Here is a 17,482-nt window from a genome sequence, read left to right on the forward strand (position 1 = left end):
GCTTTTAACATTTACAAATGCTTCACACAAGTCTAATTTACTACTTTCAGGTTATAAGAATAAAAATGGAAATGTTACTTTGAGTCTCCTTTAATGGGTGAAAAATCTCATTATGGCTCTAGTGTTCAAATATTGGTCAAGCAATTATCTTAACAAATGAGTTCAGACAATTTTGGCTTTACCCGAGAATGAAAGAAAGGTCATTGTTTTTGACTGCAAGAAAGCATTTCTTCATATTATTGCAAATATGATTATCATAGTGTAACAGATTTTTTAGAAATCATGTCACCTCAAAAATTGAATGAATGTTACCACCAGTAAGGAGAAAAGTACCCTTTTGGAGTGAAATTTCAAAAGGCAAAAACATTATTCAATTCAGGACTGGTGGCTTCCCCCCTCCAAAGGCATATTTATCTCCTCCTCTTTAGAACAGTTCCTATGCTAACAGACTCCAGTCAGTCTACTGTGCATCTACTAGGTACCTTCCCCAAAAGCTCTGAAAGGGAAAAGCAAATAAACAAACGTAGGAGACAGCACTTCCCTCCCCCAGCAGCATACACTGAGGTTTAGAGATCAAGTACATACCAGAACTGCTTGAAGGTCAACACTTTTGAAGATATTGGAGTCTTCACAAATCTCTTCCCCTTGTGTGTGGTCTAGACTTAGAAACTCGTATTTAAAAAACAGCATGTTATTCTGGAGAAAGCAGAAAAGTCAGAAAGCAATTTCTGACTTGGACTCTCTATCCCTCCCTCTTTTCTTCTCTGCTGCTCTCCTCTTCCTCTCCCTCTCTTCTCTCCCCTCCCCTTCTCTTTGTCCTACAGGGGGCGGCTTGTGTGGTATTATGATGCAGGGTCACCTAGGGTGGATGAGTTTCAGTGGAGCTTCATGACCAAGACAGATGAGGACAAAGAACTTGGAGATCTATTTATGGTTTTGTTTTGTTTTGTTTTAAAAAAGAAACAGTGAAAAAATTAATGACTAACAGTGGAATACTGACATAGGTCCTGAAGATGAGCCCCCTCAGATTGGGAGGTACCACTCTGAAAACCCATGGAGGGGCAGCTAAAAGTCAGCTTAGACGCAAAGGCACATGCCAACAATAACTTGAAACACAATTGCTTCCTCAAAGTAGAGTCTACTTTAACGATGAAGTAAAGCTTTCAGCCGGTGAAGGATCATTACTTGCTGTTGTGGCACATGTTAAATTGAGAAGAAAAGGCTGCCACTATCCGTTAATATTTGTAATGTGGAAGGGGTGAATCTAGCAAAATTGGAAGTTGTTAAAAGTGCAGCAGAATGCATAAAGATCAACACACCAGGCATTAGTTGGTCGAAATGGACTGGCACTGGCCATTTTGAATCAGTCAGTCAGAAGGTCACATATGCTGACAGTGGCAGAATGAAGAGAAATGGTGTCAAATTCATGGTCAAAATGAAAACGTCACGCTCTATCCTGAAGCGCGGTGCTGCCAATGATAACACTTGCATGCATGCAAGGAAGGCCCCCTAATACAGCCATTACTTAAATTTCCACACCAACCACTAATGCCAAAAAAATTAAAATCTTTACCAACTTATGCAAGTTCAAATTGATCAACCATGCAGTTAAGATAGTTATTGGTGATGGAAATGCAAAAGATGGAAATAAAGAAGGATTGATAATTGGAAAATACAGTCTTGGTGATGATAAAAAAATGAGGCTGGAATGTGCATGGCAGAATTATTTTTAAATTTATTATTATTTTATTATTTTGTGTGTGTGTACCGTCAAATTGGATCTGACTGGTACAGGAGGAGATTGTCCCTCCTTCCCCGGCAGAGCATCTGGTGGCTTTGAACCGTGCACCTCTGGGATTGCAGTGCAGCTTCTTGCCACCAGGCCACCAGAGCTCCCCTACATAGCAGAATTTTGAATGATTGAAGAATTATTATTTAAAATGTATTTTTTAGAAAAATAGAAATGATAACTATACACATGGATCACTCTAGATAGAACACAAAGGAATCAAACCACCTGCATCTGTGGTGAGAAAGTGTGGAGAAGCCGTTTCTTGTCATTACAGGGTTCTTGTCAGAACAAGGTCAGAAGTCAACTGTAACTCAGTTATTCAAATGTAAGTTCAAAGTCAAGTGGAAGAAAATGAAAACAATATGATCTTGAGTCTATCTCACCTCAACTGAGAGGATATATAAAAAATGCACTGAACATTAATGACCAGATGAACGCTGGGATCAAAGACTTCATATATGAAGATAGTAAAAGGCTACTAGAAAGACAGGGGGTAAAACCAGAAAAGATCAAAATAGATGTCCATAGAGGCTCTGAATCTTGGTTCTGCATGTAGAACCAATGAACGTTAAAGCAAATGGAAGAAATGATGATGCAAAAACCCTGAACAGAACATTTTAAAGGGCAGCTTGCAAAGACAAAAAAGATAACGAAATATGCAAAGACTTGGAGTAGAAAATCAAAAGGGAAGAACACACTTGTCATTTCTTAAGCTGAAAGAACGGAAAAAGAAATCCAAGTCTCAAGTGTCAATACTGAGGACTACTGAACAGCACATCAGAAGAAGATGGAAGGAATACACAGAGTCACTGTACCAAAAAGAATTGGTTGACAAGCAACCACTGCAAGAAGTAGTACATAGCCAAGAACTGTAGTGGCAAGGCCAAGCTGGAAGTGGCAACAAAAGAAAAAGATCCCAGAAATTGACAGAATACCAAGTGAGAGATTTCAACACATGGATGCAGTACTGGAAGTGCCCTCTCATCTTGCTGTCATTGTGGACTGTCGACCCATAGCTGACCTTCCAGCGGGTTTTCAGAGGCAGTAAACTGCACAGGAGGAGACTGCTCATCCTTCTCCCACAGAGCAGCTGGTGGATTCAAACTGCATGCCTTTGGGATTGCAGCACAGTTTCTTACCTTGAGGCCACCAGAGCTTGCTCTCTCATCTATGCCAAGAAATTTGGAAGGCAGCTTCCTGGTCAACTGACTGGAAGAGTATTTGTATTTGCACCTATTCCAAAGAAATGTGAATAATGAAGAAATTATCAATTTAATATCACATATATATAGTTTCCTAAAGACGATTAAAAAATGGTTGCAACGGTACATTGACAGGGACGTGCCAAAAATTCAAGGTAGAGTAAAAAGGACATGAAAGGAGGGATATTATTGCTTAGTTTTACTGATTATGCAACTGTATTTGGCTGTGTAGACCACAGTAAATTGTGCTTAACATTGAGAATGGAAATTCTAGGCACTTAACTGTGTTCATGTAGAACCTGTACATAGACTAAGAAGCTGTTGTCCGAACAGAACAAGGGGATACATCGTGGTTTAAAACTCAGTAAAAATGTGTGTCAAGATTGTATCCTTTCCTCATACTTATTCAGTCTGTATGCCAAACAAAGAATTTGAGAACATGCACTATAAGAAAAAGAACATATCAGGACTGGAAGACGACTCATCAACAACCTGCCTTATGCAGATGACACATAGAAAGGAAAGACTTGAAGCATTTATTTCTGTGGTTTGGGGCTTGGGTTTTGTCTGTTTCTTTTTGTCTCTTATGTAGGAGAAATATAGTACTGCTCAACCTCTACTGGAAGGTTGGCAGCCCTGAGAACTCCTTTATTAATGTAGTATGTTAAGAAGTATACCTGTTCCTAAAGGAATGAGGATGCAGGTATTTCCCATTTCCACATGCAATTGAAGCATTTATTGATGAAGGTAAAAGACTACAGCCTTAGTATGAATTAAAACGCACCATAAAGAAAACAACTCCCCCCCCCAATATACCAATAAGTACCATCATGATAAATGGGGAAAAGATTGGATTTGTCAAGGATTTCCATTTACTTGGGTCCACAATCAAGTGATGGAAACAGCAGTCTTAGGGTAAATCTGCTGCAAAAGATCTCCTGAAAGTGTTAAAAACAAAACCAAACTAAGGTGTAATCTTGAGGACTAAGGTGTGCCTGACTCAAATAATAATATTTTCAATCACTTCACATGCATAGGAAATTTGGAAAATGAATAAGGATAACCCAAGAAAGACTGATGCTTTTGAATATTGGATACGGGATGACAGAAGAACAAATGAGTCTTCCAGGGAAGAAATACAGCCAAAATGTTCCTCCCTTTCCTTAGAAGTGAGACTGGTAAAACAACTATGACATGTCATCTCACCCCAGTCAGAATAGCAAAATTTAACAGAACAGCAAACATCAAATGCTGGCGAGGTTGTGGAGAAATTGGAACCCTTATTCACTGTTGGTAGAAGTCTAGAATGGTGCAACCATTATGGAAGGCAGTAAGGCGTTTTCTCAAAAAGTTGGAAATAGGAATACCATTTGACCCAGCAACTCCACTACTGAGAATATACCCTAAAGAAAGCAGAACTGCCACCCAAGTAGATATATGCACACCCATGTTTATTGCTGCTTTGTTCACAATAGCAAAGAGTTGGAAACAACCCAAGTGCCCATCAACAAACGAATGGATAGAGAAGCTCTGGTATATTCACACAAGGGAATACTAAGCTGCATTGAAAAACAAGGAACTCATGAAATATTATACAAAATGAGTGACCCTGGAGGACACTATGCTGAGCGAAATATCTCAGTCACAAAGGGACAAATATTGCATTGTGTCACTGTTATAAAACGGGACTGACATCGGGGTTGAGGAAAGACTGAGAAAGAGGGGATAAATACTGTATACTGCATTGAAACAGATGAGAGGGAAAACTGTTTAAAGGGATATATGATTATGTATTATTGTTATGAGAGGAGTCCAGAATGAAGGCTGCTTAGTGGAGTGGACTTGGGAGGAGGGATTGTATAACAATGAAAGAATTTTCTTTTACTTTTCAAAGAGAAGAGCGATTGGGGGGGGGGAGTGGGCAGGGAGAACAGTGTAGCAATGAATGAATGAAAAGATAAGTCTGTAAACTTTCATTAAAATTAATAAAAAAAATTAAGAGAGAATAAAAGAAGTGAGAATGGCGAGACTTGGGAACATTATCAGTTAATGTTCCAGAATTACCAGTTCCTGGTGTTGTAGTCCATAGGGAGCTGTGCTGTGCACCCAAAGGTGGGTGCCTCTCTGGAGGTTTGATTCCATCAGCAGCTCCTTGGGAGAAGGATGGACAATTTCTTCTTGTGTGATTTACAGCTTCCTGAAAATCTGCTGGAGGGCCACTTAATGAGTCAGTTCTGACTCGATGGCAATGACATTTTGAGCGAAGGCCATCATGTTGGAGGGTCAGCAGAAAAGAAGTCCCTTAAGGGAACAGACTCATACCGTGTCTGTACCAATGTACTCAAACGTGGAGAAGATTCTGAGAATGGAGTAGGATGGGGCAGTATTTCTTCCTGTTATGAGTCAGGACCAACCTGATGGCACCTAACAACCCAATCATCTTTTTTGGAAGTGGATCAGCACATCTTTCTCCAGGAGAGCTGTTAGTGAATTTGAACCATTGACTTTTTCAGCGAGCAGTCACCAGGGCTCCCTCGTCTCCGTCAATCTGTGACAGTTCTTTGGTCTTTCATGACCTCGATCGTGGTCAGTTGCTTGTGAAATGTCCCTCAGTTGAGGTTTGCCTGGTGTTTTCTCATGATTTGCCTGAGGGTTTGCATCTTTGACAAGAGCACCACATAAATGATGTGCCCTTTTTAGCACTCCTGAACCAAGTGTCTCATTGCTCAAGATTTTGCCACAATTTAAAATAATTCCAAGTATAAAGAATTGCAGATGTGCTATTTACATTCTATTGCAAACACCAGCACTTTAAAATAATAATAATAATAATAATAATAATAATAATAATAATAATAATAAAAAGATACTACTTCACTCTTTTAAATGTACCCAATGACGAAGGTGCACTGCAATCCCAAAGGCATGTGGTTCGAATCCATCAAACAATGAATTTGAAGTACCTGACAGCAGTGATTATCCTGTGCCATCCTCACAATTTTTGACATATTCGAGACCGTTGCTGCAGTCACAGTGTCAATCCATCTTGTTAGGGGTCTTCTTCTCTGGCTGACCTCCCCAAGAATGACTTCCTAATGTTGTTGCTGTGTACTTTAGAGCTGAAGCCAATCCACAGCTGACCCTCTGGTGGGTTTTCAGAGGCAGTTAATTGCACAGGAAATTGCTCATCCTTCTCCCGCCGGAGCCTTGAACCTCCTGCCTTTGGGATTGCAGAGCAGCTTATGGCCACTAGGCTACCAGAGCTCTATTTCCCAATAATTAACTACTGTGAGCTCCAGCTCCATTTCCCCAGCTGATTCTTGGATGTAATTACTTGGTTTAGCTCTCAAGTGTTGTTGCTAGGTGCCGTCAAGTTGTATACAAGTCATTGCTACCCTAAAAACAGCCAATCTGAAACCTGCCCTTAACCTATGCCATTCTCATCTCTGACACACTAAAGCCCATTGCAGAAGTCACCATGTCAATCCATCTCATTGGGAATCTTCCTCTCTTTTGCTGACCAAGCATTATATCCCTTTCCAGGAATAGACTCGCCTAGCTACATGTTCAAAGTATGAAAGACAAAGCTTCCCTATCTTTGCTTCCAAGGTATGCAGTTATTGTTGTTGTTGTTAGGTGCCATTAAGTGGACTATGACTCATAGTGACCCTATGAACAAAAGATCTGAACCCTGTTCTATCCTGCACCATCCTCACATTTCCTGATACACAAGAGCCCATTGTGACAGTCACCGTGTCAATCCACCTGGTTGAGGGTCTTCCTTTCCTTTGCCAACCTTCTACCATTCCCAACATCATATCCTTCTCCAAAGAATAGCCCCTCCTAGCAACATGCCCAAATTATGTGAAGTGAAGCCTCATCCTTCTTGCCTCTAAAAAGGACTCCAGCTGCATCCTCTCCAAGATATATCTGTTTGTTCTCTTGGCCATCCATGGGGAGTTCAGTGCTCTTCTCCAACATCACAGCTCAAAGGAGTCAATTCTTTTTCCGTCATCCTTATTCACTGTCTGGCTCTCAGAGGTACAGGAAGTGATCAGAAAGATTATGGCCTGAATCAGATGCACCTTAGTGCTCAAACTGACATAATTACTCCTCAATAATTTGGAGACATCCTTAACTGCAGATTTCTCCAGTGATTTTGCTAATAATCAGCTATGGGATGGAAAGCTCTTGGTTAAGCAATCAGGACCTGGTGGGCGGGCCTTTGTATTTAAAAGTCAGTTGGGCACAATCTAATGGATTGAGAAATTATGGTACATTTACATGATGGAATACTACGCAGCGGGTAGGAACAATGATTTTGCAAATCACTGTCTAACTTGGGAGGGACTGGAGAACATTATGCTAAGTGAACTAACTCGGTCGCATAAGGACAAATACTGTATAAGACCATCACTGTAGAAATAGATAACTAGTAAAGCATGTACGAGGATCTAAAAGGGGGCACAGGGGTGAAGATAGGTGGGGGGGGAAATAATAGGGTTGCACAATTTGATGGGTGGAGTGAGAGGTGGGTTAAAGAATGGCCAAAAATCTGGTATGAAAAACAATGTATACAAACTTAGTAAGTAAACCAGTATCAAAGAAAAAGTTATATTAAAAAAAGTCAGTTGGAGCCTATAGCCTCAAACCTGCGGCCCTCAGACCTGTGTTAATTGTGTTGGGGAGAACATTGTTCTAAGCGGTATAGCACTTGTCTGTCAGTTAGCTGTACTGAGATAACTTAGGGTTGCTGTAAGACTGAAAGCTGTGCCACTGGTGTATCAAAGGGTTACCCATGGTGGACAGGGTTTGGTGGAGCTCCCAGATTAAGACTAGGAAGCAGGATCGGTCATCTACTTCTTAAATAACAGGCCTTTGAAAACCCTATGAACACTAAAGGCATGGAGAAGGCCTCTAAAAATCTGCTGAATCAACTTACTTATTCTTTTCCCTCCAACCTTTTTAGAAAGCTCATCAATTACCAATGTTTGGTGAAAATGTTCTGATCCCGTGTGTGTGTGTGTGTGTGTGTGTGTGTGTGTGTGTGTGTGTAAAGAAAGTACTTTTAACCAGTGTGTGAAATCGTAGAACACCTAAAACCTTAGCATCAAGGAGCTTACCAAGGACGTGACTGATTTGGAAAACTGTTGGTAGTTTATAAATCGCTCAGAACATTTGTGCTTTCCACAGATGAAAAGTGATAGAGTCACAGACAGAATGGAGAAGGCATGTCACTCAAGACTAAGTCAAGTGGTGTGGTTGTAGTTGCAGTCAGGTGCCACTGAGTCAACAACAGGGAGTGGAATGAAATGGGGACTTGGGGATTGGAGAGGAGCCACCCTAAAAAGAACAGACTAGGCCGCTATGTGTAGCAAACACAGAGAAGCGATATGTGATTGTCTTAATTGAAAACACACGAGAGATATTTTCGTGCCATCTTTTTTTTTTAATTTTTTTTGACAAAATGCAAAGGTGCAGAAATGTTTGAATCACAAAATCATAGTCATGGGCTATCGTTTCCCAAAACTACTTGTGAGAGGTTACGTGAACATTTCATTTGTGGGCCTGGGGAGTACTATAGTGATTATGGAGATAGTGACTGGGAACTTCTAAACTTGGGGTGGGGGACCTACATGGGCCCAAGGAGATCATCCGAGCGAAGATCCCAGTCTGTCAAAAAATATGCTGCGTAAGGTGACTGCTCAGGAAGGGCCACCTGCATGGCCACCTCGCTACTTGCAGCTGACGCCCCCTCCTCTCTGCCAAAGACAAAAGGTGGACAGTCGCAGGTGGGGGTTTGGCTAGATTCTGGCGAGTCAAACACCTGGGTGGATGCCCCTTTGGTCTGGCTTGTGGTCCTAGTGGCTCTGGCTGCTCTCACAGGCTTGGGTATAGGGAGCCAGGGAGACTTCTGGGGGGCTGCACATGACACGGAGATCACGTACTTGGGTGAAGTCTGGTAGTACACCTCAGTGCTATAGATGACCAAGTCCTGAGAGACGACCTTGGCCCTAATACCACACTCAGTGACCAGGTAGGTGAACTGGTACATGTAGGGCTCGACACGATTGGGGGGGCAGTAGTTGCCCAAATGCACCTCACTGAAGTGCACATATACATCACTGTTTAGCAGGAAGGGGTCAACAGTGACCTGGAACCAATCTCGGGAACAGGTCACAGTGACCTCATTTTGGCCAGCACCGAAGGGAATCACGGAGAGAAGCAGGACCAGCCCCCCAAGCATCTTGAAGGTGTTCATCTTGGCAGGTGAGGGGGTCACAGGAAATAGGAAGGAGACCTAGGGCACAAAGACACAAGAGGCAGAACATTCATTTGCCATCACAGTTCAAACAGGCTTGTTGTTCTGTAAGCAAGTGGCTGTTTATAAAGCACTAGGAAGACAGAAACATTCTTGCCTTGGGAGACAACTGCAATTTGATGTCATTGTTGGAAATCAGCCTTTTGGAATCACCATAATGCCTCTTAAAAGGAACTGGTGAAAGCGCACATAACAAAGCACTGACCATCGTGACCGTTTCGACGTGCATGATTGACTGCGTTCTTCAAGTTATCCCACCATCCTTTCTCCACGATGCTTTCCCCAATTGTTCTAGCATCACTAACGAAAACTCAATGTCCCCCTAAGGCAAAACTGCCCTTGTTCCCTTCCCCCCGCACCCCTGGGAACCACAAATTATCTTTGGTTTCTAGAAATCTGCTCAGTTCCTTTAAGTGAGAGCTTAACAGGGATTGTCGCCTTTGCGACCAACTTCACTTTTTCTGCATGGTGGTTTTTCAGTTCACCCACGTTGTGCCATCTACCAAGACTTCAGTGCTCTTGACGTCTGCGTGGTCTTGCATTGTGTGTGCAGGCCACACTTTGTTTACCCATTCATCTGTTGAGGGATACATCACTTCTTTTTTTTTTTTCAGTGGCTGAGTTTTTTTTTAAATTTTATTAGTTTTAATGAACATTTACAGAGATTTTGGGTTTTCATTCATTCATTGTTGCACTGTTTTCTCTACCCTCCTCCCCAGAGTTCGTTCTTCTTTCCCCCCCGCCAATGTCTGTTTTAATTGTCCAATTGCCACAGTGCTTGTCAAAGCCAGTTCTGATTAATCTCCTTTGTCAGTGTGTCCCTTGCCATTCCCTATCACTCCTCCCTGAGAGAGACTTTACCCTCATTCATAAGGAAAAGGGGATGGCATATTCTCTTAGCTACTTCCTGCTGAAAAGGGACGCTGTGGGTTTCAGGGTGAAGGCCTTCTCTCACTACTCTAAAGGGCCCCTTTGGCAGTAGGAAACACATAGACTATTATGGAGATTGATTTTGGAATTTAGATGCACTGTTATCAATTGTGCTTAGCCATACATGTTCATATCCTTGAAGATGTATCATGGAAGTGTTACAGCCTAGAAGATACAAATTTAACTAACAAGTTAAAAGTGCATGAGTCAAAAATTGAAAAGCAATAATATTCTGAGTAGAGGTTCTAATAGTGGCACAAATCAAGTTACAGAGGTAAGGTGGTTCCATTGCCATCCTTACTCTAACTTAATTCTTTTTTTAAAATTTAAATTTGTTATTAATTTCAGTGAAAATTTACAGAGGCTTTGGATTTCCATTCATTCATTGTTGTAGATTTGTCCCCTCCCAAGGCTCCCCCTCCACCAGACATTACCCTCTTGGAAAAGTAAAAGAAAAGATTCTTTCATTATTTTACAAACCCTCCCCCAGGTCCACTCCACCATGTAGCCATCGCTCTAGACTCCTGTCATGACAGAAATACCTAATCACATATCTCTTTTAAACAGTTTTCTCCCTTCTCTGTTTCAGAGCAGCATACATTATTGAACCCATCTTCCTCAGTCTCTCCCCAACCCCAAGGACAGTTCCATTCTACAACAGTGGCACCATGCAATATTTGTCCCTTTGTGACTGGGACATTTCACTCAGCATAATGTTCTCCAGAGTCAACCATTTTGAGTAATATTGCATGAGTTCCTTGTTTTTTAATGCAGCATAGGAGGGATACATCACTTCTATAACTCGTGGCACAGCCCACAGAAAGCGGTGCTGTTAACACAATGACAGACTTCTTCTAGTGATTCGAATCCACCAGCTGCTCTGGGGGAAGAAAGATGGGCAATCTCCTTTTTTTTTAAAATTTTTTTGGCCTTATTCTTTTTTAAATTTAGTTTGTTTATTTTTCATTTCAACCTCAGAAACCCACTCAAGTGTCATCTAGGAATCAGAACTGACCTGATGGCAATGAGAGTAAGACAGGGAGGGAGAAGGGGTGGGGGAGAGAGAGACTCCGTTACTGTAAAATATTTTGCTCTCACATGTTGAATGAGAGTGTATGGTAAACAGAAGTGGCATCTTTCCGTGTGTGACATCAATAGGAAAGAAGAAAATGGTGTGTCTGCCTGCTTATGAAAAACAGGAAATAAGGAGACACGTTTTATTCAGGTCATCCTGAAGAAATGCTCTGATACCTTTTACTTCCCAAGGAGTGGTAGGCAGAGTCACAGAGAGAAGGAAGAGCAGGGTTAAGAATGAAGAGTCCAGGAAGCAGTATCAGAAAGAACTAATAAAGAACTAACAAAGAAACAAGGAAGGAAGCATAGTAGTAGTATTAGTAGTAGCAGTCGTCATCGTTGTCATCGCCGTCATAAGGAGCAGGCCAACTGGGCTTCAGTCTTACAGGTGGAAATGATACAAATGAGATAGAAAAGTCTATGCCTTAGTGGATGCCTCCACTTTCCTTCCCTGCTGAGGTAAGTAACCTCTAACATTTATTGACTGCCTGAAGTGGCACAAGGCCCTAGTAGTGCAGCCATTGGAGTTCTCAGCTGCTTACCAAAAAGATGGCAGTTCCAAGCCACATCAGTTGCTCTGTGGGAGGAAGATGTGGCAGTTGGCTTCTACAAAGATTATGTTGTATGATGTTTTGTGCCATCGAGTGAGAACCGTCTCATAGCTAACTGCCCAGCAGGTTTTCAGAGGCTGTAAATCACACAGGCTGTTGTCCATCTTCCTTGGAGCAGGTGGTAGATCTGAACTGCCTGTCTCTGGGTTGACAGTATCACTCCTTACCTTCCAAGCTACCAGAACTCCCTAGGAAACTCTGTGGTATGATTCAAGTCTGTCTTATATGGTTGCTATGGATAGGAACTGGCTCGATGGTACTGTGTTTTGGTAAAATGGTGCAAATGGTTAAACACCCAGATATTAACCAGTAGTTGGAATCCGTCCGGGGTGTCCTGGAAGCAAGGCGTGGTGATCTGCTTCTGAAAGGTCACAGCCTTGGAAATGCTATGTACTCCACACACATGGGGTTGCCAGGAGTCGGAAGTGATGCAACAGCAACCCGTTTGGGGGTTTGGTACGATGTGTACAGCACTTTGATAAAAGCACCCCAGGACATTTCTTCTCTCTCCCTCGTCCTAACTTTAAGTGCAGCTCTTTCTAAACTGTTGATAGTGATAAATTTGCTGCATTCTTGAATGGAAACCAAGGTACAGGAGCCCACTGGGAAAGCAAACTGGCCTGAATGAAGGGCTTTGTGTCCAAGTCAAGAACTCAGCCTGACTGCTGCAGATGGTGTTTCGCTCTTTCTTCCTCTCTCATTTAATGGCGCCCCTTCTCTCAGAGGTATTGGGGTGTAAAGAGAAATTTAAGGGTCTGCCTGGCACTCCTTTACAAGCTCTTTGTTCTTTTGGCACTGTCTCCAATGGGACTGGGTTTTTGTTTTCCACAAAGCAAAGACACAAGCATTAGCAACCAACCAACCAACCAACTAACCAACCAACCAACCAACCAACCAACCAACCAACCAACCAACCAAACTATCCTCTGGTCTGCCCAGTCAAATGAGCAAACCAAACTCAAACAAATACCTGCCCCCCAAACAAGTAGACTCTGATGCCAGTGACTCAGGGTAATGACTCAACAGCCAAGTTAAAAAGCCAGCATGATGCAGGGTATTTGTTGAGGGTCCATCTGGAAGCAGAGACCATCACCTATCTTGACTGGGCTCATTTCAGTCTCTAGACAACCTTGTCTTCACCATCATTTTTTGCTCTTGTGAGCTGCTGTCCACCAGGCCTCTGAGCCATGGCAACCCCATGCAAGACAGAGCAAACCTGCCTGGTCTGGCGCCTGCCCCATGATCAGCTGCAGGTGGGACCACTGCAAACTACACACCAAGTGCTTAACTACTGTGCCACCAAGGTTCTTTCAACAGGCCAAGGAGCGGCTTCAATTCTATTCTCTATCTGTCTCCTTTTTCCTCGAACATGCCCTTAAGATGGAAATCTACCATTTCAGTATTTCCTAGATTCGGCCAAGGAAACAGCTATCCCCATTCCTTTTTTTTTTTTAATTGTTTAAGGCCCAAAACTGAGACTCAAGTTCAAGGGTGTGTCCAATGAAGCCAACCACCCATTTCTTTCTTCTCCACCAAGCAGCAAGCAGCTGTCTGTCTACCTCTATCTCTCACCCCACAAGGATGATCCAAGATAACAGGTCTCAGCTAGCCATGTTAGCCTGTGTGAACTTCCCGGGCTCCTCGGTGTGTAACATTGTTGAGTTTGGGAAAATTCATTTTGTCCCAATCTCCAAACTTGGAGAGGGTAGAATCTCCTGCCTTTCATTACCTTAAAGTCACATTTTTGCCACATGCAGCGAGCGACCAATGGCGATGTCTATGCATGTGACCTACCTCTGAGTGCAGGTAAAAGTGCAGATGCAATGTGGTGCATCTCTGAGGTGGGAGGGGGGACTGAAGGTTTTAGGAGGAGAGCAAAATGTGCCCTTGGAGCTTGCTAATGCCTGGCGAGTCCCTGGGTGATGTTAAATTTTTTTTTAATTTTTTTTTTAGTCTCCACTAGATCTATCCTAATCCCTTCACCCTCTCTTTCAACACTGGGCTGCTAACTAGAAGGTCAGAGGTCCAAGTCCACCCAGAGGCACCTCCAAGGAAAGGCCTGGGGATCTACTCCTAAGAAAGCAGCTACTGCAAACCCCATGTGGCCCAGGTCTACTCTGCTTCATGCACGTCCCACATGGCTGGGAGTGGACATCACAGCAAATGGTCACAGGTCTTTTTAAGACCTAACTCACGATAACACTTTAGGACTTGATCCCTTTTGCTAAGTACAGGTTATCGCTACTCTACTTCCTCTGCTGCCTACAATTCCCAGGCAAAGGTTGGGGGTGTGTGTGCTGCAAGTCATTCACAACAGAGTGTGAGCCCATCTCACTCAGCTGACTCTCCTAACACCTAACTGAAAAGTGGAGGAAGAGGAAGGCTGAGGGGCTAGAGAGGAAAGGGGGATGCTGGAAGAAAGGGAGGTGTTGGGGTGTCAAACTGGAGATCTTGTTAGCCATAGTTGAGGCATCTAGAGAAGGGGTGCTCACTTTGGACTACTGGCCACCTTTATGCATCTTGACCACAGCCGCATTTTGACTTGATTGCCAAAGGGCCTGTTGACAGTGCAGCTGCAATGGGATCAGATGCATCTGTAGAGCCAAGTTGGGCTCAGCTATGCTCTATCGTCCTGTCCTGAGCTGAGCTCAAGAGAGGCCGCTCCAGCCCAGAGCTGCTAATGACACCTGGATGCAAAATGCAGAATGTTTGCCTTTCCCTAGTTGCAGAGCACAGAAGCTTTCTGTTTTTCTAAAGGTGCCTCATGCATATACATTTCCCATGAGCCCCTCTTACAGAGTTTTCTTCATCCCTCCTCTGTTTTCTCCTAAGACCCCTCAAATGGTTGCGCTGGTTGCGCAATTTTAAAATTTTACACACACACACACACACACACACACACACACATTCAATGCCATTGAATGGTGCATGTGGAATCTGTTGAACTGGTGTATGTTCTGCTGTCTATATTCTCAGCTACAAACACCACAAAATAGAACTAACTTCTCCATAAGATAGATTTTCAAGAAGTCGTTTATATTTGGAGAAAAAAACCTCTTGTAACTTTTTCATGCTGGGACTATGGACTTTGATTATAAGTTTCTTAATTCTGAATGGAAGAAATTTGAAGTTGATCAAATTCAATTCTAAGCAATCTCATAACCAGTCTACAAGAGCAAACTTGAGTATTTTTAATTTCCAGAGGAAGAGATTATTTCTGAAAGAGACAGAAGCCGCGGTCCAGACTGGCTTGGTGATGGGAGTGATCAGCTGGAGCAAATCCCCTGGAAAGCAGTTGGGATTGTTTGCCTCTTCACCTCCTCGATGGGATGCGTTGGAGGCACACATGAACTCTTCGCACAGGGACTGGGGAGGGGAACTAGCTAAACATTTCTACATCTGGTTGTGGGATGGCTTGGAAGGAGAATTCACGCCATAAGCTCCAGGAAGCCTTTGGGGTGCACAGTTATTTCTTTTTAAAAATCCAATGTACTCGTGACAGCATACTTATCACTTGTATACTGTTTTCCCAGAATCTTGTTGTCAAAGCGAAAGGAAACAGAGGGGAAGAGGAAACTCCAAGGCGGTGTGCAATTATCTCCGGGAAATATAACTGTCAGAGCGGTGATTTGCAACTCTTGCTCACTCACAGCTGATTTGTGAGGGGAGGAGAGGGGGGAAATGAATCCGTGTGGGAAGAAAGAGCCCTTTAGGAAGCAAGGACTGAGAAAAGGATTCTAACACTTTGGAAACTCTTGAGTTTGGAAAGGGAAATAATCATATGCTGACTCTGCCTTCGTACTTTTATGTTCATTTCTTTAAGTCCAGTGTGAAGGAATAAGTGGGTTCACCACTCTTAAAAGTGCAGACTGTGAATATAGTAAATGCTGCTGAAGTTACAATACGGTGCGTTAGAAGAGCAAATGATTGCTTTGGAATATGATTGCTTTTTAGAATATGAATTCTAAAGACACTTTGATGGGTCCAGTTTTTCAAGCTTGTGGGGCACAATGTTAAAGAAACTGCCCGTTGTCCGTCATTTGGTGTGGAAGAAGAATTATGAACTGTTGATGCTTAACAATGTCCGTTTTCTCAACAAATGGGAACGGACTGAGCCCTAAAAAAGACTCCATTAAAATGAAACTCCATTAAAATGAAAAAAGAGGGGGGGAAGCATCCCACTCCCCAATCTGAAAATAAGCATTGTTAAATTTTTGATTCACAGTCTTCTGGTTTTTTGAGGGTGGGAACAAACGTATATATGAGTCAAAGATGTTTCTAGGGGGAAAAAGTGCCAAGGCTTTTTGAAAGCTGTTTTTAATTTTTGACATTGAATTTGAAAGCAATCAGAGCATTATTTTTGTTTGGGCCATCTGGTTTTGTTCTGATAATCTGTTAAGCTATCATGCATAGTTTAAATGTCATGGTTCACCTCATACACAAATAAAAGTTGTGAAAGAAATAAAAATCTAAGCTCCTCGGGAGAGAGCCGATTCCCTTGGATCAGAAATGTGGTGGCTAGAAGGTGTGCAGACCGAAGTGAAATCACACCATCACTCGGCTATGTTTATGACCATTTCTAAATAAACAGACACCAGTGCGCTTGTGGAAACTAGCTATTGCGTCCTAGGACTGCCTTCCCTCCTGTGCAGACAAGCTGCAGGAGTTTGGTCTTTAAGTTGAACAAAGGAGTGCGTTTCATAATTTCTATAAAATGTCAGGCAAATTCCCGCTGTATGCCCTGCAGCCAGTTTATGTTTTAATTTAATCATTTATTTGAGTTTGACTTTTCAGAAAATGACACCCTTGGCCACAAAGCCCTACAGCCCCTTCTCATCTGAAAAGACAAGGTGGGGTGTGTGTGTGTGTGTGTGTGTGTGTGTGTGTGTGTGTACACGCACATGCGTGCGCGTGCTCAGCTGCTCTGGCCACATTTTTAACCCGTTTGTGGTCTCCAGACATCTGTCCAAGCCAGACACAGACCCCTTTGCAGGGGATGTGTCAGAGAGTGAATCACATTTCCCAAATGGCAATACTCCACTCCCCCTCTCACACCTGGAATTTGGGGTCCAGGCTTCCTTAGAGGTGCATGTCTAAGGAAGGCTCCAGCTTAGTGACAGCCTCAGTCCAAACTGAGCCACAGTTGATTTTATAGGCTTCCTGCCGGGCTGATTTTGAATGGGCTTAACCAGCATGTAATTTTGGGTAGCAAACTCAAAGCTACCATGTGCATAGCCATCCAGAATGTGGCCACTTGGTGCATGTGTTCACCCTGACTGAGGCCATCCACTCCCCTTTGGCTCCTGAGTTGTACAGAAGGTTTAGAAAAGGCTCCTTTGATAGGAAGGCCATCGGACGCTCTTACCTGTGGCCATTGAGTTGATGTGGAGCAATAGTATTGCATAGTACTGACCCCTAGATGTGTTGCAGAATTGAACTGCTCCACAGGGATGGCCAATACTGGGAAAATACCCCCAAAGAAACCAGAGCTGTGACACAAACAGATAGGTGCACATCTATGTTTATCACAGCATTACTGACAACAGCAAAG

At 42.9% G+C, this 17,482-nt stretch overlaps 1 protein-coding gene across 1 annotated transcript; it reads right to left on the minus strand.

Annotated features, from left to right (window-relative positions):
- Window positions 1-8,626: 8,626 nt before the first annotated feature.
- On the minus strand, window positions 8,627-9,256 carry PLAC1 (placenta-specific 1). Its single transcript, XM_006881881.1, has one exon. The coding sequence runs from the start codon at window positions 9,254-9,256 to the stop codon at window positions 8,627-8,629; it is 630 nt and encodes a 209-aa protein (XP_006881943.1).
- Window positions 9,257-17,482: the final 8,226 nt, after the last annotated feature.

The sequence above is a fragment of the Elephantulus edwardii genome, unplaced genomic scaffold (assembly GCF_000299155.1).
Source record: "Elephantulus edwardii isolate Elephantulus edwardi_28Jun2011 unplaced genomic scaffold, EleEdw1.0 scaffold00016, whole genome shotgun sequence".
In the NCBI taxonomy this organism is placed as follows: domain Eukaryota; kingdom Metazoa; phylum Chordata; class Mammalia; order Macroscelidea; family Macroscelididae; genus Elephantulus; species Elephantulus edwardii.